General features: G+C 38.6%; 1 protein-coding gene across 3 annotated transcripts in view; it reads right to left on the reverse strand.

Annotated features, from left to right (window-relative positions):
* Positions 1–234: 234 nt before the first annotated feature.
* LOC116673907 (cilia- and flagella-associated protein 47) overlaps positions 235–26109 on the reverse strand; it is a 77749-nt gene continuing 51874 nt past the window's right edge. For all 3 annotated transcript variants that reach the window (XM_032506269.1, XM_032506268.1, XM_032506267.1), the window contains exons 54-67: positions 24660–24713; positions 24405–24502; positions 23224–23399; positions 22901–23008; positions 19812–19923; positions 19440–19544; positions 18703–18859; positions 15698–15781; positions 13801–13948; positions 12275–12459; positions 10664–10835; positions 2698–2859; positions 1702–1867; positions 235–1282 (exon numbers count right to left, since the gene is read on the reverse strand). In XM_032506269.1, the coding sequence (XP_032362160.1) occupies positions 1091–1282; positions 1702–1867; positions 2698–2859; positions 10664–10835; positions 12275–12459; positions 13801–13948; positions 15698–15781; positions 18703–18859; positions 19440–19544; positions 19812–19923; positions 22901–23008; positions 23224–23399; positions 24405–24502; positions 24660–24713 (1919 nt within the window). In that variant the 3' untranslated portion in view covers positions 235–1090. The remainder of the gene's footprint in view (positions 1283–1701; positions 1868–2697; positions 2860–10663; positions 10836–12274; positions 12460–13800; positions 13949–15697; positions 15782–18702; positions 18860–19439; positions 19545–19811; positions 19924–22900; positions 23009–23223; positions 23400–24404; positions 24503–24659; positions 24714–26109) is intronic.

The following is a 26109-nucleotide window of genomic DNA, read 5'->3' on the forward strand; positions in this document are numbered from 1 at the left end:
ATATTTTTATACTTTATTTTCTTATATTTTGTAGTTTTATATTTTGTGTCAACACTGTAAAGGGGTTGCTTCAATCTCATTGCACAGGTACTGAACTTGTGCATAATGACAATAAATAGCCTAGCTGACAATGCAGCTATCATAGATGCTACAGATTCAAGAGTAGAGCCTGACAGCCATGTGTGCTGTGAGGATCCATTTGTATGCACACAGGCCCACATAATGGGCAACCTGTTAAGGCTCATGTGGTTTGATTTATTAAATGGAACATACTGAGATTTTCAGAAAGGTTGCAGTGTATTTCAGGGTTGTCCTGGTTGGTGTAATATAATGTGGGTTGACAATATCTGTCTAACACAGGATCATGAGAGAAGGGATGAATAAAAATAAAGTTGGTAACATTTTACTTGAAATGGACTCTGAGGCATTATAGGGACACCATAACCATTACTAGCATTTATTGCTTATCATACATCTGATAACTGCTGAATGTGTAAAACGTCAGAGACAATGACTCTTTCAATTCATACCAATCCCAAAGAAAGACAGGGTGATGAAGTCAGCAGGCCCAGAAGGAGTTTTGCATGTTGAGTTTTTTGCCAACTGTGTTACATGTGTGATGATGACTTTGGAGAGTATAGTTTAAATGAAGGCATTACTTCAAGGTTAATTACAATAAGAGATACATTAACAGTGATGAACACTGATATCAAATCAAAGAGCTGTGCAATGTATTTTTCCAATTTCAAGTTTAAGAGTTTTCAAAAATGATCTTCATTTCAATTTGACAACAATGTTCTTCACTTGCCACAAGGTAGACAAAAACATATTTGTATTGGCAGAAAAATAGAACTGCTGATAAGAACCACTCACATGACTAATAAGCCATTTTAAGAGAAAAAGAACCAATGATGAAATCCATCTGCTTGTCCAAACAGTTCATTTTTAAAATATAAAGGTATCTCTTTGAAGATGACACATGTTGCTGAATAAATATAGCAAACGTGGTTATAATTTAAACATAAAAAGTCAAAAAGCAAGTTAGACACAAATGAAGTTCCTTAGCTGTAGGAGAGAGTGAGAATGTCCTTTATTTGCGGACTTTGAGAGGGGACGAGTTAGCCAGGGCGGGAAGCCGAAGGTTCCGAACCACAAAGTTCTGCAGCTGTTCATTGGCTGGACAGAGAACAGAAGAGCTGGTATTGGGGGAGGTGGTACAGATGGGTGGGGAGTCATGAGGGGTTTTCCCTCTTACCTCATAGGTCCACTGCATGTCTGCTGCCTGTAATAAGAGAAGTAAGCTGTCAATTAGGCAACTCTGCTAATTATTGAGTCAGATGGTGAATATAGTATGTAATTTAGCATATGCATGGTTTTAACTTTGGCCAGTACCGTGGCATCTCACATCTGCAGCTGGAAATCCTGTTATCACTCCTGGCTTACTTAGCACTTTGAATGGAAAAAACTAACTTGTTGTTGTTGTTAAAGCTGCTATTATTAACAGTAACAGAAACAGTAAACTACTGCACTTGGAAACTCCTAAAAGTAATAATAACGCAGAAACACTTTATTGTTAATATGTTATGACCAGTGTTGCAGGCCTCTAGACAATTAGTACAATTTATTACCATAAAACAGAAACTACAAACAGACCCAAAAGTAAGTGAGATTATCAGAGAATGTAATAAATAATTGAAATACCTGGATGGTTAGTCTTGCTCTGTGCTTGCTGTGCATGGTAGGTGTGAAGGACACAGTGATGAGGGCTCCGGTAGAACCAACAGGAGGTAACATCCCTGAGGCTGGAGTCACTCTGAACTCCTTGCTGCTGCCTGGCAGGAACTCTGCTTTGAAAGGCTCCGGCCTCCTGGAATGGGAATTATTAGCCACTTTTCACCACAAAACCTTTCTTAGGGGACCTGATGACCTTTTTGAGGATCTTTGATCTTTACACCCAAAGGGCAATATAGCTGCATTAATAGGGTTTTTTCCTCATGTCACAAAAACCAATGAGAGTGAATATTGTGTGTTGGATCATTTTATCACACTTTCTCTGATGTGTTTTTGGTCTGCCTCGACATCACAGAGGTCCCTGTGGACCGCTGGTGGACAATAAGCATTTATTTTCATAAAATGCGCCCAAATTCAAGGATATGTAGGATATTCCTACAACAGACATTCCTGTTCTTACGTTCCAACATCTGCTTTTGCTATTTAGAATCTGGTGAGCCTGAGCGGTCAAAAACGGTGGATAAAATGTATAATTTGTTGTGTCTTCATCGGCAGTAATTTAACACGACTTAAAGCAGATTACCACATTCAGAGATTCAATTAGAAGCTCCAAAAATAGTAAGAGCTGAACACTCAGAGATTTTTAAAAATGTCTCTCTGTCCCTTCTCCAGCACAGACATGAGTTGAGTCCATGGTTGAGTTTTGCAACACCGCAGCCTGCTTGGAGGCGGGTCAGGTGAGCGTTGGACCTCCTCAGAGAAGGCCCATTTCCAATACCTGTATCGGGCTAGTAATGGAAACACAGATGAGCAAGGCATGGTTTGGCCTGGCACAGCCAAAAGTGTCAGTGGAAAAACCCTATTAATGTTATGGGTGTAGTGAATTGCAGTTTGTATTAAATCATAAGAAAACTTGAATGTAATAAGAGCGAATAAAAAAAAAATGATAGGCGAGTCAACACACACCTGGTGGTACTGGTCAGACGAAAGCCAACATTTGAAGTCTTGCCCAACTCGGTGGCTTCAGTGAGGATGACATCATCCACTTGAGGCTGTGTGGTAATGAGAGTAATAGGAAACTCCCAGATCCTGCCGGACACACACTGCACAGCTAGTACCGCTGAGCACCTGGACACACACACACACACACACACACACACACACACAGCTTTTTTCAGTTGGTTACAATAGTCAACCGCCACCAAAATTCTGTATTTATACTCTATTTTGCACACATTACATACTATTTTTAACATAACACAAAATGATTGTAAATTAGACTGCTATTTGGCACATTGTAATGCCAATATTCCATTGTTTACACTGACCTTAATTATTTAATATTTTAATGAGTTTGCCTCCCAGATTGAAAATGTGCTGAATATTGCAAAGGAGAAGTATGCTTTTTGTGTGTTTTAGCTCACACATTCTGTAAATAGCTATTCATATTTACAGTAAAGCCACAGTTATTCCTGATTGATCAGAACTTTTGAAATTAAGAATCATTAAACCTTATTCATTATATGTTATTTATTTATTGAATCCTTCAATGTAACTTGTATCAAGACATGCCACAATGATATTGAATGTTTAATTAGGAACATAAACACTTTTATATAGGCTAATACTGCACTGACGTCCATGACATGTTTTATTTTTAAAACTGAAAAGAAAATCTGACATTAGTTTGCATATTGGTCAATAGCAAAAAGGTGTCCTTGGACATTTTAAACTGTCAATTACAGTAAAGCTGCATTGTCCAATGACAGTTCAGTTACTTTACCAACATTGCCTGTTTTAGTGTGTGTATTTGCAGTGTATCTTAGAGATGGCTCTTTTTTTTAATGCGCAATCGTCAAACTGCTGCCACCGGTGTTTTTCGGTGTAATCTGTCTAATGAGGATGTCCCCGTCTGTGCAATCATTGCAATTATTAATGTGTTTTTTTATCAATTCTTTTGCTAATATCAGTCAAACACTGAAGCTGATTCTCCGCTCTCTACTCACGCAGCGTCTCAGCTGTGCGTGTGCACGGGACTGATAAAGACAGAGAGGCTCGTTCTATCATAATGCTCGCAATGTTTTGAAGCGAACACTATAGTGGTCATAAAATATACACGCATAGTGAATCACAACTTGTTAAACAAGTATTAGCCTACAATAAAAGTGCTGGCTAGATTTAAATGAGTCGTCAGCTGTTTGGCCGGCAGCTCACTGTTCTGGGAAGCTTTGCTCATATAAATCATGAAACCTTAATAAAATAATTTAATAAAAAGTGAGAAGACAGGCTTTTCATTTCTGACAATCACATCACTAGGCTATGAAAGCATATATTCTTTATGTTGTAAGGAAATATGAAATACAGTAACGAAAGTCAAAGACAATAGTCAATAGGGGGGTGCTGTAAAAGTGTGTTGCATTACTTTAGATTAGGAAGAAAAAGCCTACTGAAACATATTGCAGCATTTCTGATTCATTTCGGTAACATATATAATGTACATTAGGAGTAAAAATAAGCCATTCTTGTATTGTAAAGGAATCTTGGTTAAGGCAAAAGGGAGAGGCTGAGGGAGGCTGAGGGAGGCTGTGGCTGCAGCGGGGAGGACATGGCCAGTGGCAGAGAGCCTCCAGAGCCTGAGCAAACACAACACCACTTGTCTGCTAACATTAGCTAAGGTCCTAAGGGTTATAAATGTTCAAGTTCAAGTTCAAGTTCAAATTTATTGTCATATGCACTTTAGTACAAGTACCACAGCAATGAAATACAGTATGCCCTATTGCACTCTCTCAGCACCAGTCAACAGTAACAATCAATAACAATAATATAGTTTAAAAACATAAAACCATTTAACCACCACAATAAACAGTGGCTAAGTAACTAAATACAGACCCCAGCCCTCCTTCCTGCTGCGCTATCATTCAACAACCTGATTACCTGAGGATAAAAACTATCCCTAAAACGTGATGTGCGCGTTGGGATACTCTGCAACCGTCTCCCTGATGGAAGGTGGGAGAAGAGGTTGTGTGCAGGATGATTAGAATCCTGCATAATACTATGTGCCTACCAAATGTTGATGGTAATTGTTGATTTTGTTTATATAAGTGATTATTGGTCAGACGGTTGAGCCACAAACATGCTAGCGGCCGCTGTCACTTGTTGCCATAGTAACTCCAAACATGCTGGACTGCCGCTATCTCAAGCCAGAGAAATCGAACATGCAGTTTTTTTTGTTAATGATTTATTTTTTATTGAGGAGGACACATGTTCTATTGTCAAGTTGACTTCATAGGCGGTGTGCTTGTGCTATTACATTATCTGGGTCACATAACAGTCATATAACCAAAAGTTGTATCCTGGTATCCATTCAAAAAAAATTAATTTGTTTTAAAGGAATAAATAAATATTTTTAAATGTGAACGAAACAGACAATTGTACTGTTAATTGCAATTATTTTTGAGACAATTTATTGTATAGAAAAATTTAGAATTACTACAGCTCTACTGATTTCACATCCACATTAGAAGGTAGCAAATCTTCCCTTTAAGCTACACATCAGGACCATGTTAAAAAGGAAGAGGAACTTATCAGTGAAATAAGCTGCTTCAGGCTTCAACCTGAATAAAAACCTTAACGCAGTTTGCCGTCTGTGGCACGCAGATAAACAACTCTGATTCAGTCTGCTTTCAACTCATTTTTTTCTTCAAGTCATTCTTCTAATTCTTCATCTAATTCAACTGAAAAAAGGGTACTCTGCGCATTCCGATTTATCTAAAGAAACATGATTCTCTAAACCGGTCTTTAATGTTCCTGCTTTTAGTTTGTGATACTTGGTTCCTCATCTCACTACCCACGGCAGAGAAATAACATGTAGATAATGGAAGAGCCGATTAGCAACACCCCACCCCCTGTCATTTCCTCATGGAGAACTCATTAGCTCTCAGAGGTATTGATCCTACCAGGGCACGCCTCATTAATGGTCTCCACAGACAAAGTCAGGAGCTGATAAATGAATGCACTCTTCACTCAGCAGGCTGTCACATGTAATATACAGTAAGGAGGACAGTAGAGAATAGGTAAACTGTAAGATGAGGGTTGGGCGATGTTAACAGTAAACCATCGCGATGGATGATGACATTGTGGGGGGAAGCACTTTTACATTTATTTATTTTTACTACTATGGGCTAACATTTAACACAAAAACGATCAGACATGCCCTCTCTCAATAGACAGTATTACATGGCTATGCTGCCGCCTGTTTGTAGGGGCAGTAAACTAAAAGTGGACATACTTTTAAGCCGTACACTCAATCAGATGTCAGTAATTTGCGTAATGACAGTACATTGGAACGTTTGCCTTTAACAGAGAGACAGTAATAACCTAATATACCATCATTACTGAGTTTAAAATGCAGCACATTCTATTATATTTGTACTGAATAACGCATTCAATAAAACAGAAACAATTCTTGCACCGCACATGAACAGAACAATATTAGATCACATATAAAATAGCACCCTTGTGACTTATCCTACTCTTGCTAACGTACATTCATTGTTGGGGTAGTAGCAGCTTCCACTTAAGGAGCCCTATCGTGCACCCTGCGCAGCACAGCGCAAAGCCCAACACAGTTGTCAATTTCCCATCCAGCGCCCACGACTAGGATTAACGTGTGTCTGACAGGGTGGGGGGCGTGGCATCACAATGGCGGCTCTTCATCGTGACGTTGGCCAGCCATCACGATGGACAATACTGAGATCATACTGTACATTTCCATTGCATACAAGTCAGAGGGACAATATCAGAGTTGCTCTGCTGACAGGCTTTTACTTCATGTTCCACAAACTTGGTCTGAACTTGGAAAAACTGCTTTTAGTTTTAGTGCATCCGACCCCTGGAACAAATTACAGCACTTTCTTAAAATCATCTCAGTTGTGCCATTCAGATAATTTAGTAATCTGGTTTTAAACTTCTACTTAACTGCTTTACATAGTTTAACTTTCTTTTGTATCCCTATAATCCTTATGTATTATTCAAACCATTTTTTTATTCTAAATGTTTTGTTGTCCTTTTATATTTATTATGATTGTACTTTCTGTGTTGTTGTTCTGTTCTGTCTTTGAAATCTGACTCGATAAAAATGCTAATGAGGTTTGCCCCTCAATGAGCTCTCAAGGATAAATAAAGGTTGAATGAATGAATGAAAGTTAGAATGGATCATTTGTAAGTAAGTACAGTGTTTATTTTAAGTAAGAAAGGTGATTGTAACAATGAGTTTTTGACTTCTTGTAGCTGTATATATATGTATTTTATTAAGGTAAAAAAATATCTACATTACATCTGGTATTAATGCCTGTTTATGTCTGATATACAGCACTTTTATTTGCCATACTGCTTAAAAAGGTGTTATACAAATAAACTTGTATTGTATTGTATTTTATTATCAAAAAGAGTTTGAGCACTGAGGTTAAGTGCACTCCATGTCTATGTGATAATAAGAATGAGCAATCACTACTTAAATTTGTTGAAAGGGCCATCTCAGCAGCAAAAGAAGTTATTATTGGCCATTGGAAAGAAATGTAATCTCCAAGCTCAGAAGAATGGTTTAATACGTCTTGCAACATTTCATATAGAAGATAAATGATAAGATGGACAATTCCAGGAGACATGGCACAGACATCATTTATCCCGTTTCAATGTAGTTACATGGCTACTGATATGGTCATAACCCCTACAGTGTTCAAGTGCCTATTTTTGAGGAGGAAATAAAGTACAATTTCTCGTGGCGAAGGCATGGAGGACACCAAGCAAACCACCGGGCGCTCAGGGGATTGTTGTCGGTTGCGGGAGGCGAGGAAGGCGGGGACGAAGGCTGCCTGCCCGGCTAAGGGTGCTACCACACAGATCAACACTGCCAAGCCTCCTACTCACCAACACCAGATCAATCACACACAAAACGGATGAGCTACAAATACACACGGAACTGCTGCGTTATGACTTTCACAAAAGCCTGGCTGAACACACATCACTGACGGCAGCTAGCAGCTAATAGCTAAAAGCTAGCAGCTAACCAGGCAAGCTACCCATCGGCAAGATCGAGAGAGGGTAGGTGAATTAAAACAATGTCTGAGTTGAAAACGCATCTTGTTATAACGTAAGGGCCCCGTTCATGTTGTAAAGACATATTAATTGCATTTTGTGTCTGTCAAGAAGCACAAAGGCACTCTAAAACTTGCCCCGATAATTGCCATTTTAGCTCAGTGGAAGCTTGAACACGTAGCTGCGGTTACTCAGTGTGGCCTGCACCGATTCAGGTTGGGTTTATTTCAATTGAAAGTACTCGCACATTTATAGTGGTCAAGATTAACATAAAAATTGTCCAGAATTCTCCTTTAAGATTAACAAATGCTTGTGGAAGTCACCTTTTCAAACAGTAACCTTACACGTCAATGGCTCAGTCATGTTCAAAGGTGGAGACTCAGCTTCTTAGAACATGAAACATGTGGTGGGCAGATGTAATGTGATAAAGTAGATGAACAGCCTTTATGTGTTTTGCCTAAATATTTCATGTATGTCTTATTAGATCGTGTGTTTATGTGCAAAATAAAAAGAATACATTTCCTTTTGGCCATTTTTGTGTGTTTTTTTCTGCACACTTTCCTAAAATCTAAGTTGTTGTCCATTATCCCGTCCTCTTTCAGTCACTCTGTTTTCTGAGTCACACATGTCTGGAGAAGGTAACTTAAAAATAGATTATTAACTTATAAGAATCGAGCATCGAGTTGTTCTAGAGAGAATCACGATGCATCTAAGAATCGATTATTTTTCCCACCCCTAGTCATGACGTCTCGTTCTCTGAGACTAAGCTAGTAAAGTTACTATGGCAACTACCCACATATAAGTATACATGCTGCCTCTGGTTTACCTTGGCACGTGCATGCCTAGTATACAAGATTGTTCATGAGATATGCAGTTTGGTGTGAAATTAGTGCACATTTGTGCACGGAGCTCACTTTTGGCTCAAAACTTTGCTTGAAAACCAAAACAAAGCAATGTAAATGTAGCCTAAGTAATGAATTCTGGTAGTTTTTGAAGAAGGGGTTTATTTTAGGCATTTGGGTGGAGTATTAACAAAACTCCAGTGATGGTAAGTAGCTACCTTTTAGTATTTTGTCTGTTTTTGTTGGTTTCATTTGGATTATTTTTATTATTATTATAATTAATATTGCTTTTTCTACGAAATAAAGATAATGAGGATAAAAAAAATAACAATAATGGTTGCTATTATTGTTTTTAGTATTAGTTTGTAGGGTCGACTGCAATGACAAAAGCCTGATCCCTCTGCTCACAGTGACTCCGCAAAACTTTATCATTTGTGTCAACATTTATACAAAAAAGTCCACCAATTCACAGGCATAGAGTGACAAGACATTAGGATGTAATTTAACAACTTCTTATTTGCTCACATGCTTTATGTGACGTGTTGGACAATATCCATAATTGCATCCAAACCTGTTTTATTTTTCAGTGGAACATATTTCAATGCCAATACAACGTTGTGCAATACAAGTGTTTTAGTGCCATGGTGTCCTCTTCAGTGATCTGACATAAGACGAATTGCCTCAACAAGTTAAAGTTGGCTCACCAAAGTGTTAAGGATAAAGCGTGTGTGAATAATTGACAATTCAAACCTAAGAAGCTTAAGTCAAAATAATTTCCTAACACTTTTCTCACTGACTGCCATTATAAGTGATTTTCAAAAAGGCAAGTGGGAATTCATTAGAAAAGCAAGAGGACAATCCCTGGCCTTTTAAACCTAAAAAGTATCAAATGTGCTTTAAGGTCACACCAGAGTAATGTCTTGTCTATAGGGATCTGACCTGACATGGCAAGTGCTGTTAAAGCAGAGGCAACTAATGAGCTGGCCTCCCCCTTTGCCTCTGAGATAGCACAGCATCCTTAAGCTACGAACATTAAGACTCAGCACATAAAGACAGTAGTAATGAATGAATGCAGAGGCCACACCACCTGAAGAGAGAGAGAGAGAGAGAGAGAGAGAGAGAGAGAGAGAGAAAGAGAAGATGGGAGAAAGAGAGAGATAGTGGAAGAAGAGACTGTACTTTAGAGGGAGAAAGACGAGTGATAAACGAATGCAGTGTTTAATCACTACGCTCAATGCAAGTGTTTTATCTGCAGAGAGAAAGAGAGAGAAACAAACACATTGTGTTTGTATGCCTTCTTTCCTGTTGTTTCTGTGTGTGTGAGAACGTGCTAGTACAGTATGTGCTTGTCTTTTTCAGACTTATTAGCATCCTTTTATTTTTTTCCCTCACACAAAAGAGGTGTGCATATTTGTTTATCTGAGTGTGTACACATTTGTGTTTTTTCTTTTTGTGTGTGCTTTTTAACGTGGTGGAGTTTTGTGCCTCTCAGTCTGCATAATACTCTCAAAGTGTGTGTGTGTGTGTGTGTATGTGTGTGTGTGTGTGTGTGTGTGTGTGCGTGCATGTGTGTGTTTGTAGTTTTCTCTTCAAATGTGTCTTGTGTATGTCTACATCTCTCACTAGTCTTTTGACTTTTAATGTGGTGTGTGTCTCTCAAAATGAGCCTGTATGGTTTCTTTTTTTCTATGTGCATTTGTGTGTGCAATGATTTCTCTTGAGTATGCAAGGTGTTTGTTTGCTTTAGCTGGTAACACAACCAATTAAGAGGTTTAACAAGGAGAACAACAGGATTTAACTCAAATGCTACTGAATCTTTGCAACAAAGAGACACATTCCTCCTCTTACTATCTAAATGTTTCTCAGTGTGTATTTAATTTTCCTGCATGCTTGTTAATGTGTGTCATATTTTCTTTGAACAGGTTTTTTCTGTGTTTGTGTGTATGTCTGTGTGTCTCTGTGTGTGTGTGTGTGTGTGTGTGTAATACTGTAACCTGCATGGCCTGAGAGGAGTGTAGACTAGATTAAGGGTGAGTGATACGTTGCCAGTCTCAGGATCCCTTATCACTGCATCAACGGAGGCAGAAAGGCAGTCCTCTACCTCTGAGTGCTCTGTTTCGCTGGCTGAACGAACCGCACACAGGAAGTCTTCCATCACCCAGGAAACTGTCCGGGAGTAAGAAATAGGTAGAAGGTGATTGAGCAGCTGCAAGAACCACCAGAAAAAAAGAGAACATACTGATGCGTTCCATTTGTACTCGAAAGCCGGATTCTCCAAGGTCAAAGTTGGAACCACACCCCTGACTTTGGATTTCCAAGCTCAGAACTCAGAAAACCACAGAGTACCCCAAGTTTAAAATCCAACATGGCTGCTCCGTGCACCAACTTTTGTGAAAGTTGAAGTAACATACATATATAAGCCCTTCTGTCTTATTTGTGTCTCACTAAATCAGTCGTAAACACAGTTCTGTCAATCTTCTATCCGTGGACATGTAACATTGATTGTATGCACAAAAAACTGCGTAATGTTATAAACTGGTATTGCTAACAACTGATAACATGGCTAGAATTAATGAAAACAATGAAATTCTGTCTTGTAAATTCTGTAATATTCTGCTCCGGTATGACGTCATTACCAGCTTTGGCTTCCGAATTTAAGCAAATACTTTGAGAAATTAAGATGTCTACATTTTTTGTTTAATTTAATGCTTCATTATTTTATATTGAAGCATACTGAAGATTTTGTGTTAGTCATAACATATGACACTCCAGTTTGCTGTTGCAGATTGGGATCCACTAATCCAAAACTCCAGATTGGTATTGGCCCAGATACTGACCATATTATGCGGAACACGTATCAGCAAGAGGTGAACGCTCGTCCTGCTCTGTTCATATGTGAGCACATGTCAATGTGTCAAGTGACTATTTTACTCGCCACATCCTGCATGTGCTTCACAATAAATACAATCTACTGTGGAGTCAGTGTTAAGCCATATGCAGTTAGCTAATGTTACAAATAAAAACAACCCCCGCCAACTTAAAAATACTCAGAATGTCCTTCGTTTCCAACCTTTGCTATGTGATATAGTCTCACTGCTCAATTTCTACAGCCTCACAATAATTTACATAAGAATGATCTCAACTACATTAATGCAGAAATGTAGTGTAATACACGTTTAAAATTTAGGAAAAATAGTGCACTGGTATCGGATCGGTACTCGGTATCGGCAGACACCCTGAGTTTTGGTATCAGAATCACTATTGGAAGAGTAATTAAGGAATCCCTTTTTGAATAAATTCTAGGTCTAGGTACATCACTTAACACTCTTTATTCATCTTAATTTAGTCATCTTAATTTGTGGTAAAATGCTGTAATTTCAGAAAGATATTTGGAAATCTTTCTGAAAAGTATTCCTGTATCTGCTTTTGGAGTGCTACAACTACTGCTATTAGTCAACTACTAAACATTTTCAGAATTATGACCTTAATAAAAACAACTATTGTAACAAAGTTAAAAAATGATCCTCATAAAAAGTTTTTTCTGATATTGCAAGAGCACTGGAACTCTTGGAAAAAAAGAGTAAAAATCACAAACTGGCACACACCTTCCTGTCCTTTCCGGTCTTGATTCCACGGCACACATCCAGTGAGCAGTACATCCATCTTCCTTTCCAGCTGGCAGCCCGCTTCACAATAGATCACCCCAAGTGGAGAGTTCTCAACAGGAACCTCCATGGGAATTCCACGGATAGGGTAAATCCAACAGATGGTTGACAATTCCTGCTCTGACCTGAAATATTTATTTTGATATTGAGTGCACACAGTACTTGGGACAAGTAATGAACCATAACTGGATTATAAAACATGCAAGGCATCTTTCTAATAGGGTATCTGTGGAAGGCCAAAATCTAAAACCGTGTACAGCATGTTAGAAATCAGATTTGATTTTTCACAGAGCTAAGGATACTAACTTCTACATTTATTTAACTAAACACTAAATGGATTCAATACCCAACCTTTGTTTGTTTTTCATTAATTAATCACAATTGAATCAAATAATGATGAAGATAAGATTAAGAATTAAAACGATGCATACTTTATTTGAGTATTTTATATTTACTCTGGCTTTATTGTCCCAAAGGAGTTTGAATTTACTGTACCCTTAACACAAAATGCAGTATTCGTATTTTTTAGAGTTAGTTTGTCTGTTTGCATTATGTGTTTTGCACATTGAAACACATTAAAAAACTGAGCCAAGACCATTGTACAGTACTTTAAAAGTAATAGATTATGGTGCCTTTGCCAGCATGGGCTTCCTCAAAGTGTTCCAAGGTGTGAAAAAGAGTGTGATAGATGTGTAGACAACCGTTCAGAATTTACTCTGCTTCTCACCCAATGCACAATGGTACAGCTACTTGTGATCCTGAGTGAGCATTAAAATGAATGGATGGTACATTACAGGTACATTATCCTGTGTTCCCAATGTAGGGAACAGAACATCTTTGAAGAGCTCAAAACTGTACTGAGCACTTTCAACATTTCCCTCTTTTCTTGACAAGTAACTTATAAAAGTTAGGCTTGCTATAATCTTTACTTCATTTTAGTGTTAAACTATTTGCATGAAGTATGTGTGCAAATTACATCTGTCTCTTGCAAGATAATCATGAGACCATTGACCTTGTGAAAAGAACGGAAAGTCCCTGAGGGGTAAGCACATGTGGAGGAGATGCCGGGCCTGACCAGATAATTAGAAAGTATCTCCTTTGTAATATTACTCTTGGATTCTTATAAAAAGACACTGTTTGTGGACAAACCCCAGTCAGGTTCTGTACTATGCTGTGAGTGCCGTAAACTAACTGACTTTTGACTGAAGCAAAAACTAATTTTTTAATGAACTTCAGTGATTCTGTCCATTTCTTGATAAATACTGATCATAGCAGTATTGTAGTATTATAATATTAAAGTATTTATTCACTTTGTTTACAGTGACAGGCTCATTGACAACCCACCTGGATGCAGGAATATAAGATGCTAATGAGCTTTACTGAACGTCTAGAAGCTTGTCTGGGACCAGGCATAGACTCAGACATAGCCTGTTATGCAGACAAAAAAGACACACACACATACACACCTCATGTTGTCTGTATTGAAGGTACTGTTGTTGCTCGGGCGCCTCCAGGGCTTCATAGTGATGCAGAGCCAGACTTGTTTTAGCTCCATAGAGTTTGGTGCAAACACTACAGGCACATCAAAGCGGTCCCCTTCACAGAGCTGTATACCTGCAGCCAAGATGAAGGACAGCCATGAACATTAAGCGTTTTCTGCTTACAAACCAAATGAGAAATACAAATGTTCACTCTGGCAGGGCTTGACATTAACGTTTTGAGGCAGTTGTCCTTTCAACAAGTACATTTACGTTTCACTTGTCCACGCACAAGGTTGTTTTGTGTTTTGCTAATCCAGAATTCAAACAAACCGTTGAAAGCATCCAAACACTATCAACATACATAGATAGATTTTCCCTTCAACAAATAAAAAAGATCTCCAGACTCCATAATATGAAGTAATACTTATCACGCCGGTGTGCAGTGTATCACCAGAGGTAGTGGTGACTTCAACTTATACTATATTTAAAATAATTTTGTAGACATAACAATGAATTGTTAACCTTTTCACTTTCTACCTGATTTACCAAAGGATCCTTTAAAAGGTGCAGCTACTTTACAGTTGATTATTAAAAGACACTTAATCTGGCAAGTTGCGGTGCTGAGGTTTTACAATAACTGACGGACAAACGAGCAGTGGAGCAGTAACGTTAGGGGGCAGAGAGCCAGTTGCTAAATGAGTCACATTAACTTCATGCTTTACCCACACAAAGCACACTACATAACATGGCATTTCAACATAGAGAGAGAGAGAAAGAAGGAGAGAGAGAGAGAGAGAGAGAGAGAGAGAGAGAAAGAGAGAGAGAGACACGGTGTTGTCTCGTGTCATATGATCGTTAACAAATTTAACATTTCAGCAGAGGTGTTAATTTCCATACAGGTTTTTGGCTTGACAGTTAACGGTGAAGTAGGGGATTTGATGCGTGGGGGTATTTTGACAAAGGTAATATTATTATTAGCAATAGACCTAATTAACCCGGGGTGAGTCTGATGAAAAGTTCTGTGTCTGCCAGGTTCAGTTCTGAGATTTTCTCGTATTGCACAGTGCTCTGAAGGAATAATCTCCAAGAATAAGGTATGTTCTGCCTCTGTGCTCACCAGAGTGGCCAACGTTACAGCGACAAAAGCCAATGTGTGCTTTTTTTACCAATATATATTTAACTATATCTTTTGCATTTCTAATCCAAACCACATTACTGGCACTGCACTTACTCATGCCCGTTGCAAGACACCCGTCAAGTTTGAAATCAATCGGACAAACGGTTCAAGAGATATGCGCAATACACACACACACACACACACACACACACACACACACACACACACACACACACACACACACACACACACACACACACACACACCCCACACACACACCACACGGACAGACAGACAGACGTTCCTGTAATTTATAGATAGAAAAATTAGAGATTTTAGCTTGGCTTTGGTTTACGCTCATGAGGGAAATATCTGGCTCTTTAGCTTCTGCCTGCTGCGGCTGGAAACAAGGTTGATGAGAGCGGTGAGAGTGAACCAAGACATTTGCAGGTCACAAAAACGTAACAATTAGCTGAAAGATGCTAAAGAACTCTTTAGAGCTAAAAGGAACTGCTGAGGTGAATGATCATTCACTGTTGGTTCTTCACTACAATCATTTTACATTACACAAAGTCAATTGATCCATTGTTAATATGGAAAATACTGATCAGAGCAGATTTTAAAGTTCCACGTTGCTTTTCATTTTGCTTCAAATAATTTATTTCAAGACATAGGGCTTCAATTTGGGAACAGTTTGTGTTTGCCTGGTAAAATTGGTTTATTGAACATTTTATAATAAGTTGAAAATCGTATCAGTTAACGTACCTTCAGTGTGGCTCAGAGGGATAGAGAAGACCTCCTTGTCTTTAGTGACTTGCTGGCAGTTGGGAGCCCCACTTGGGTCCTCATCTGAGAAGAAATACCAGAAATACTTCATAATTCATAATTTATTGCAAATGCATTACACGTTCTTTTTAAATGTTTATGTTTAATTATGTAAATTAGGCATTAACTCTCAATGTGTGCGATACGTGATTTTGCATACATTTTCGGTAAATAGATCTGAACATAAGATAAAGCCAAGTGCTAAATTCTTTTTTCATTTTGTTTACACACAAGATGAAAACAAAATTACAAAAGGGATTTCAGGATATCTGCTTTCGTTACCTAGGAAATCAAAATATACTGTCCATAGCCTTAAAAAAATAAATTTTCGCTTTATTATTTTGTTTTAAATGTCACATAAATCCGGCCAGGAATGATTTATTAACAAATCCCTCTGTAAATATCTTCAGAATACTGCTAAGTGTGTAACTGAAAAGTTTGGTGTACATAAGTGCTACATAGGCATGCACAGAGATGTTTATACTGGAGAATGACAAAAAACTCCTTTTGAGAAAACGGCATTTAAAGATGTAAATACCTGAATACATTCTATTAGAAGAAATTGCTGAAAAACCGAATAAAAGCTCAGGCCCTTAGTAATAATAATATAGAATATTCCAAGTTCATGAAAATGAATAATTTAATAACACGGCAGGCATATAAGGCCTACAACTGCAGTAAATCAATTAATTAACATTGATTGACATTATTTAACATATCATGCACAAAGTTGCCGGCAAAACCCACGCTAGACAGTTGTATGGACACAGAACAAGACCAACAGTAGCTGTCAGAGCTTTCTAAAGTCTAATTGTCCATTCCAGCCCCATATCTGAGTCCCTCTGTTTTCTCTTGTTAGTGCCTTTTCACTTTCCTGTCTGTGTTCACAAGTTTTCGTTTGTATTTTGCACTTGCGGACTGAATGGCGTTTGCTTTAGACACCCTGAGCACGTTGCCTGTTTGATGGTGTTCACTGTAATAAGGGTGCTCTCCAGCCATAAGTTTGCCATGACATTAGGCATAGCTGAGGCACCCTCATTAAAAGAGGAGATGGCCATGCTTGCCGCTGCCTCAACCCACATCACAGAAATGAGGCAGTCGTTTGCATTTTGTGTGCCACCATGCTGCATTTTTTGCAGCAAGCTGTCGCTTGACATGCGGTGATAGATGGGGAGAAGTTTCTGGCCCACCTTGTGGGATAGGTAATTTGCCTCATCTTAAGACAAAGGTCACCATCTTTGTCTTATGCCTTACGATACCAACACCAAGATGGATTGCACCTAGTATGCAATGTTGACTGTTAACGTGCAGTGGAGAAGACCTGACCATATCTCTGCTTTCATTGTTTTCAGTGACCCCTGATTATTCAAAATTGCCCCCCTGTAATAATTTTGCGCTCTGCAGTAAATTTTCTAAGCTCTGTGCCCATTCGCTTGTGAGCATGGTTTATACACTCCAGCTTTACAATCTCATGCCCAGGGTATGGGTTCAGAGACAGTACTTCCTTAAAAGCAGAGCTATGGCTTGGCACCACAGCCTACTATTAGACTGTGTGTGTGTGTGTGTGTGTGTGTGTGTGTGTGTGTGTGTGTGTGTGTGTGTTGTGTGTCCGCACAAGCATGTATAATGTGCCCTCTTCTTCTCTCCCTCTCTCTCTAATTGAAACTATATATTCTTCAATGTCCATAAGTTGATAAGGCTGCATTATTCAATGCCCTTTGTTTTTGCTATCGAACTGAAAACTCAAAAGTTGTACTGCAAAAGTAAAACGGACCAATACAACACAATGAGATGACATTTTATTCTACTGTTACGAATCCATCTTTGTTCCATCCATGGAAAAATGTTCAGTTACAACACCGCTATGATAAAATGTAACAGGTCAACATCCCTGTCTAATCTCTGTTACCATAGCCTACCGAACATTGTCTTGTAATGCCTCTGGCATGTTTTCAGGTGAAGGGAAGGGATCCCAGACACCTTGCTGACCTTCCTCAGTGCAGCATATCCCATCCCTAATTCATGGGCCAAAAGCGCGGACATTCATGTCAAAAGCGTGAAGCGCTTTCACTCCTCGTCTCGCTTTGCAGCCGTGTGGCTGTGTAGACTCTCCGCCTAAACCCACTCTCTCCTTTGCAATTACTTCACTCTAGAAGTAGACTGCTACAAAAGCCATGGTTCTCTGGATCAATGGTAATAAATAGTGTAGATCTGATGCCGCACAATTAGGGCACAAGAGATCACTTATCAATTCATTGAGAAGTTCGACATGCCAAATTTATTGCTTGTTTACCAATTTGATGGATTATCTTGAAATATGCCATTAATCTGCTGCACTAGTTAACAGAAACCAGTAGTAGCCAATGACATTGCGTCTAGCACTAGCTTTAAACCCCCTTTGGACATTCACGATGTTACTGAACAAATGGCCATATTTGGGTTACATAGCGTTGTACAGGAGACTCAGAGCTTTACAACAATACCGCTCATGACAGACTTCAGTAAACAGGCAGAACTCGGCATGTCGCTTTAGTTTTAGTTTTTAACTTCTTGGTAAATTTGGGAGAAACTTACAAGTAAACAAAATGTAATAAAATAAACATCATTGGGCATCAATAAAGTATCTATCTATCTATCTATCTATCTATCATCTATCTATCTATCTATCTATCTATCTATCTGTCTATCTATCTATCTATCTATCTATCATGTGATAGCAGTAGACATACAATTAAAAAAGTGTTTAAAAAAAATATATATATTTTAAAAAATGAGAATCATTTTGAATTCTATGAATCAATTTTGAATCGGTAGAGCTTGAATCGTGATTTGAATAGAAATCGATTTTTCTGCACATCTTTGATGTTTGAGTGTGTCACAAGCATGCAACAAGAACAAATTTGTGAGAAAGTATCTGTTAGAGAAAGACAAGGAGTAGCTGTGACCTGTGAGTGTGATATTGAGCATGCCTAGGAGCTCAGTAGGGTTTGTGAAGGGAATGGTGATGGAGGCGTTGGAGCCAATCAGGGATGAGATGCTCAGAGGTTCCTCTCTCTCTGGAATAAGGCCACGCCCACTCAACAAAACACACCATTCCCGGAACTAAAGAAAGACAGAGACAGATTAACACACACAGAGGCCAGAGGGAGAGACATGAAGTAAATGAGAAATAAGAACGCATGAAGGGAATACAAAGGAGGGAAGACAAAGAAAAGGTGTGGTCAAACGATAAAACTCGGAGGGAAAATGGCAGCATGCATTCTTTCTTCACTATAACTATGAATCATATTTTGAGATTGATGCCATTTAAAAAAATATTTCACAAATACTACTGTGGAAAATATGTGGTAAGGCTGGGTGCTATGGCAAAAAATGTATTACGATAATTGCCAATTTTAAAACAATATACAATATATAACAGTAAGTGTAAAACGTGTAATTTTCGGATCTGTTTCATGTCGACCTTTAAGTAGGCGAGCACTGGCTCACCCACTTTGTGGCCAAACCGTATAGCCAGTACAGCAACATTTTGTGACTTGTTTATCCAATGTATAGGGCTTTATGATCAAAGTCATTTTTGAGCCGTTGCACCTGCACCAGTGTGTCTCCGAATGTAGGAAGGCAAGGGACACTGATTAATGTAATCAGTTGTCTCTATGTGTTTGTGTGAGTATATACACACCTGAGGGCATGTGAAAGTGATCTTTGCCGTGTGGTTCCCCTCTCCGATGGATGAAGGAGTAAAACGGACACCAAGCTGGGTGAAGGAGTGGGGCTCCACAATAAGCTGGAAAACATATTCACACACAAAACAAATGAAATAACTAATGAATAAACACACACATGCTCAAATCTTTTAAATCACACTGCTAGGCAAACCACAGCTTTTCATCCACATATAAAGCAAGTAAAGAAACTGTGTAAAGCAGTGTAAAAACAAAAACTGTGTTATCAAGTGTCTTATACTGTATGGTTGTATTAAGAAATGTATGTAATCCTAAACAAATCAAATATTCATTGAACTAAAGGCACAAAGGTGAGTGTGAGTACTTACAGTACTTCCTGGCTCTATTTCAAGTGCGTAGTTTCTGAGGTTACTGTTGGTTGCAATCACCTCCAGAGTTTCAGCTGTTGGGTTAACCAGGGGAATGGTTTGCCTGGTCCATCTGACGCACGCACGCACACACACACACACACACACCACACGCACACGCACACACACACACACACACACACACACACACACAGAAATATTTCAGTTCAAAAAATAATTCCAAACTTATTTATCCTATTTAATTTTACACACCACACAAAATAAAATCCCACCCTCTCCCAAACCTGCGCTCGAGGTACCGAAATTTTGTACTGCTATATTTAACGTGAATCGATCCTTGGTAGTACCGACGTAATTCGGAGCTTAGCACTGCCCAAGACAATGGTGATTAGTTAAAAGAAATGCAAACACACACACACACACACACAGAAAGTAATGCCAGATAAGCATCCTGACACAAATGTTGCATTTATAATTTCCTGGGATAATAAGCAGTGTACACGATTTATATGCAGCTATAATCGCTGTTCATTATTCTGTTAGTGTGGTAAGTTAGCTCTCTGACATCATGCTAGGGGTGGGAATCTCTAGGTACCACACAATTTGATATGATTCCGGGCTCAATGCGATGATAAAACAATTATAGATGCATCATGCATTAAAATTTCTAAATTTTTTTACATTACTTATTTTTTCTCAGTGTGACTACTTGCTACTTAAAAAAAAAAATTATATATGTAACAAGCCATTATTAAAAAATGATGCATTTACATTTGCCTCTACTCGCATTGCCAAAATTGGGAAAATTCAATGGTGGCATTTTGGCCTTAATTCTTAGTGTAAGAGTTAAGGCACTCAATTACTGGCATTTTGAGAAGAAGAACAAATAACTAATAATCAAATGCTATTTCATAAGACTCTAACCTGTTGATAATTTCTGATCTCTTGCTTGTTTATACAGGGCAGACACAACGGACTGATTAAAATGCTTCAGACCATGACGCCAAGGGGTCCTGACCAAGTGTCTGTATGTAATGAGTTGGGAATGTGGTAATGAGAACAGGTTATGCACACTGTTAGCTAGTCATTTTTTATTGTTGGAACTATTCATTGTTTTGTTATATTTAATAGTTAAATATGTATTTGTTTAATTTTAGTTTTGTTTGAATCATACAGCTACATACATTTGTTTATATCATTGGTATTTTATTTGGGTTATTTTAAGTATCTGCTAGTGCTTTTGTTTTGAAAGTACCAGGCAGCCTTAGCCACCAGGTGTAGTCATTAGTACATTTATGGGTGAACAGGTACAGTATGTGGGAGGTAGACAACAGGGCTGATGTTTTTTTACCAGAGCCTATAGAGGTCATTGCTCCTTTGTGTGAAATGTTTGTATGCCGATAAATTGGATTAATAAACCTCACAGAATGCCATCTCTGGCTGGACAATGAAAGTTTTTATCTCTGCGTAAGATTCACTCCTTCGGTAACACAGTGGCTGTTGGACATTGAGTTTTTAGTTTGTTTTGTTCAATCTGAAGACAATTTGCCACTACACACACATTTACCAATACTTGCAATTTGGTTTTGGTACCCAATGGTAGTAGCAAATCAGAAAATGTAACATTAATGTTATCGGTTAGCGTTAGCATAGCAAGCTAGCGTTTTGAAAAAACATTTCAATTAAGAATATGGTTGCAAATAAATATATGTACGCAACTGTGTAGAGCACAAAACAAGACTGTCTTCAGATTCTCCTCAGATGGAATAAAGACCGTATCAAAATCTCATGCTGTACATACTGGCTTGATGATGTAATGGCACACCTTAAACTCAAACACCTACACTCACCTAAAGGATTATTAGGAACACCTGTTCAATTTCTCATTAATGCAATTATCTAATCAACCAATCACATGGCAGTTGCTTAAATGCATTTAGGGATGTGGTCCTGGTCAAGACAATCTCCTGAACTCCAAACTAAATGTCAGAATGGGAAAGAAAGGTGATTTAAGCAATTTTGAGCGTGGTCTGAGTATTTCACAATCCGCTCAGTTCCTGGGATTTTCACCCACAACCATTTCTAGGGTTTACAAAGAATGGTGTGAAAAGGGAAAAACATCCAGTATCCTGCAGTCCTGTGGGCAAAAAGGCCTTGTTGATGCTAGAGGTCAGAGGAGAATGGGCCGACTGATTCAAGCTGATAGAAGAGCAACTTTGACTGAAATAACCACTCGTTACAACCGAGGTATGCAGCAAAGCATTTGTGAAGCCACAACACGCACAACCTTGAGGCGGATGGGCTACAACAGCAGAAGACCCCACCGGGTACCACTCATCTCCACTACAAATAGGGAAAAGGGGCTACAATTTGCAAGAGCTCACCAAAATTGGACAGTTGAAGACTGGAAAAATGTACCCTGGTCTGATGAGTCTCGATTTCGGGTTGAGACATTCAGATGGTAGGGTCAGAATTTGGCGTAAACAGAATGAGAACATGGATCCATCATGCCTTGTTACCACTGTGCAGGCTGGTGGTGGTGGTGTAATGGTGTGGGGGATGTTTTTTTGGCACACTTTAGGCCCCTTAGGGCATCGTTTAAATGCCACGGCCTACCTGAGCATTGTTTCTGACCATGTCCATCCCTTTATGGCCACCATGTACACATCCTCTTGATGGCTACTTCCAGCAAGATAATGCACCATGTCACAAAGCTCAAATCATTTCAAATTGGTTTCTTGAACATGACAATGACTTCACTGTACTAAAATGGCCCCCACAGTCACCAGATCTCAACCCAGTAGAGCATCTTCGGGATGTGGTGGAACAGGAGCTTCGTGCCCTGGATGTGCATCTCACAAATCTCCATCAACTGCAAGATGCTATCCTATCAATATGGGCCAACATTTCTAAAGAATGCTTTCAGCACCTTGTTGAATCAATGCCACGTAGAATTAAGGCAGTTCCGAAGGCGAAAGGGGGTCAAACACTATATTAGTATGGTGTTCCTAATAGTCCTATGGGTGAGTGTATGTTAAGCCAATAAGCCTGCATTGAGATATTATGTGTCTTGGCGTGTATACACTTACTTGCCCAGCTGACAGCAGGCCTGTGGTAGCATGATGACTGGAGGAGGAAGAGCATAAAGCTCCAGCTGATACCAAAACTCCCCCACTAGCTCTGACTGGAACACCACACTGGAAGGAAACACACACCAAACCTATGCAAATACTATAGATGTACTTCAGATGTAAAATACTTAAAAATAGACAAATACATTGCTGTGTATATTACCAAGCTCATGTAGTGTACTGGACTGTAGTTTATTGTATTCCAAACAATGAATGGTAAATGGGCATTTTAACTACTCCTTCAAAAGAGGTCGGGTCAGCTTTAATGCAGTGAGTCTTACCTGCCTGTGCTCTTTCCCACTCTGCCAGGAGAGAATGTTGCTTTGTAGGTGAGAGTCTCCTGTGGGGGAATTGAAACCCAGTCGGCCCCACTTAGGTCGTCTCCTTCGAGGTGCACATTCAGCATCAGCAGCTCTCCTCGTGGGTTTTTGACAGGGATCTCTATGGCAACTGAGCTCTGGGAACACAGCATTTCAAAGATGAAAACTTTTCTTCTCCTGAGATGTTCTGATAGTCTTTTGATCTAAGTGTAGAAGGAAGATTAAGTTTTCCAGTACAGTGGCAAGCTGCAGAAACACTACTTTAGACCCGGCATGTTAGAAACATAACAATAATATGTTTATATATATATATATATATATATATATATATATATATATATATATATATATATATATATATATATATATACATACACACACTTTGGACACTTAAATACTTGTTTGTGTGTCATAAAGTAAATTAAAGAAATTTGAAATAGGCTACAACTGTGTACAATGTGTTGTTGTACAATAAAATGTTTCTATTTTTACTCTGACTACTGCATTTGCATTCTTACCAGATGAAAACATTATTTTAAATTAAAAGAAGTAATGACATTTTTTGTGATTTTGGAGTGTATAAGCTTTTGCCAACTCAAGCTACAATCTTTCTGTTACTGGACTTTTTGAAACAACAGCAATTAGAGACCTAAGGGTCTATGTGCTACCCTTTTCAGGTGGTAATAAGTTAAATTGCGCCAAAATGGAAAACAAGCAGAAATGCACCGTTCAGAGGTGCAAACTTGGGGAGGGATTGTAAATTTAAAAAAATAGCCTCTGCAACAGAATAATCACTGCAACACAATAATCGCCGCATTTTCTCCAATATCTCCCACCAATTATTTTTCATAACTTGAATCACTGAGTTGACACCCTTAGGTCATATAATATTTCCTCACATGGAAACTTCCTCTTTAAAGATGAATACACTCTTATGACTACAAAAGTCTTCTCTTCAAATACAGTTAATAAATATTCCAAATTCAGCAGCAGAAAACATTAGTTAAACTGTGGATGTGCTCATTTACATCTAAAGTCATAGTAAAAACTCTCCTGAACTGAAAAAAAAATACTGTTGCTAGTTGTAGCGGCCCTGAAGGTAATTTGCGTCAGAGTATCCAAAGTGTGTATACAGAACTTACCTGAGCAGAACACTGTACATCTATGATCTTGATGGGTGCTGCTGGCTCACAAATTATCTCTAGAGTGAAATGCACCTCGTAGCATCCAAGTACATTTCCTGGATGACACATGTATAAATTCAGTAAAATTACACACTTGTTTACACATACTTAACATTCTAAGTCTTGGGCAAAAAAAAGACACTTTTTAATCGAATTAAAGTGATAAAGTTCGAAATGGTTCTTGTACAGTTTATGGTACAACACTAAGCTTACCTTTCTGCTTGTCTGCCTCCTGCGTGTCTTCAATTTCTAGAAATGACACACAGCCTGCAGGAAATGTTGTAAATGAAGGTTTTTTTCTTTTCTGATTGTTTGTTTTACATAAGTAACTACAAGAAAAAGCACAGACCTCCGCCAAGGCTACTGTATCTCACAATGTTAATGCAGGGTGAATTTTCAGGAACTCATTCTTTTCTCAAAATAATTTAATAAATTAATCTTTTTATACATAATGTATTAAATAAATTTTGTATTGATGAGAATTTTGTACACTGAAACATAAACAATAATGCACACGCACAAACGAAAGTTTCCTATTCAGATATTCATTGCGACATAACTTGCATTTACTTAAAGTAACACGCAGACTTATTGGGACCCCCAGAGTTAGATAAGTTGATACACACCCTTCTCATCTCCGTGCGTGCTGTAACTCTGTCTGACGCCCCCAGCATTAGCTTAGCCTAGCAAAGATCCTGCAGGTTACTGGTTCCAACTAGCTACTGCTCCCAATAAGTGACAAAATAACGCCAACATGTTTCTATTTACATGTTGTGATTTGAATAGTCAGTGTGTACAAACTAACAAGGTCACATGAGACACAGCCATCTTCTAACCGTATACAAACTGGGAATTATATTCTCAGAAAGGCGAAGCAGTGCTACTTGGGTGGAGTGATTACATAGACAGTTAAAGAAAGTGATTAGCACAACATCGAAAAGCACAGTTACTTCTGTCGACAAAACCAATGTGAATGTAGCTGGTGATCATGTCTGACTTTGAAGAATTTTACTTGGTATCAAACCAAAATCTAGAAAATATATTTTTGAGCCAGAATACACAGACAAGGAGTTACAAATTTTGGAAGCTGACAGACAAAATACCTAACAGACTGAGGTTGAGGGGAGAATCAGAACACGGACGGGTGGTGTATATGTGGAATCCAATTCATTAGCAAGGTAAAGGCTTCAGTCACGAGCGTTAGCCCTAGCATCACTCATTTTATTCTGGGATGAAAAAGTGCATTTGTGACAACACAGTAACATTACAGGGGATAAGTGTAGCCCGAGAACAACAGCAAGGGGATCCACTTCGACCGGTCTGTACTACAAAAAGGGACGGCCGCATCCTTCAGCACACGTTTTATGGTCCGTGTGGCTAATTCCATTTTTTCATAATGATAATCCTCAGTGAAATGTTCTGAGCAAACACGATGGTTCTTGAAGGTGGCTACAGGTGTATTTAGATCCATATCCAGGGCAAGTATAGCCATAGATTCAGCGGTCAGCGTAGTAGCAGAAGTACCAGTGCTTCACCTTTCTGAGAATATAGTTCCCAGTTTGTATACGGTTAGAAGATGGCTGTGTCTCATGTGACCTTGTTAGTTTGTACACACTGACTATACAAATCACAACATGTAAATAGGAACATGTTGGTATTATTT

Source organism: Etheostoma spectabile, chromosome 24 (genome assembly GCF_008692095.1).
Source record: "Etheostoma spectabile isolate EspeVRDwgs_2016 chromosome 24, UIUC_Espe_1.0, whole genome shotgun sequence".
Classification (NCBI taxonomy): domain Eukaryota; kingdom Metazoa; phylum Chordata; class Actinopteri; order Perciformes; family Percidae; genus Etheostoma; species Etheostoma spectabile.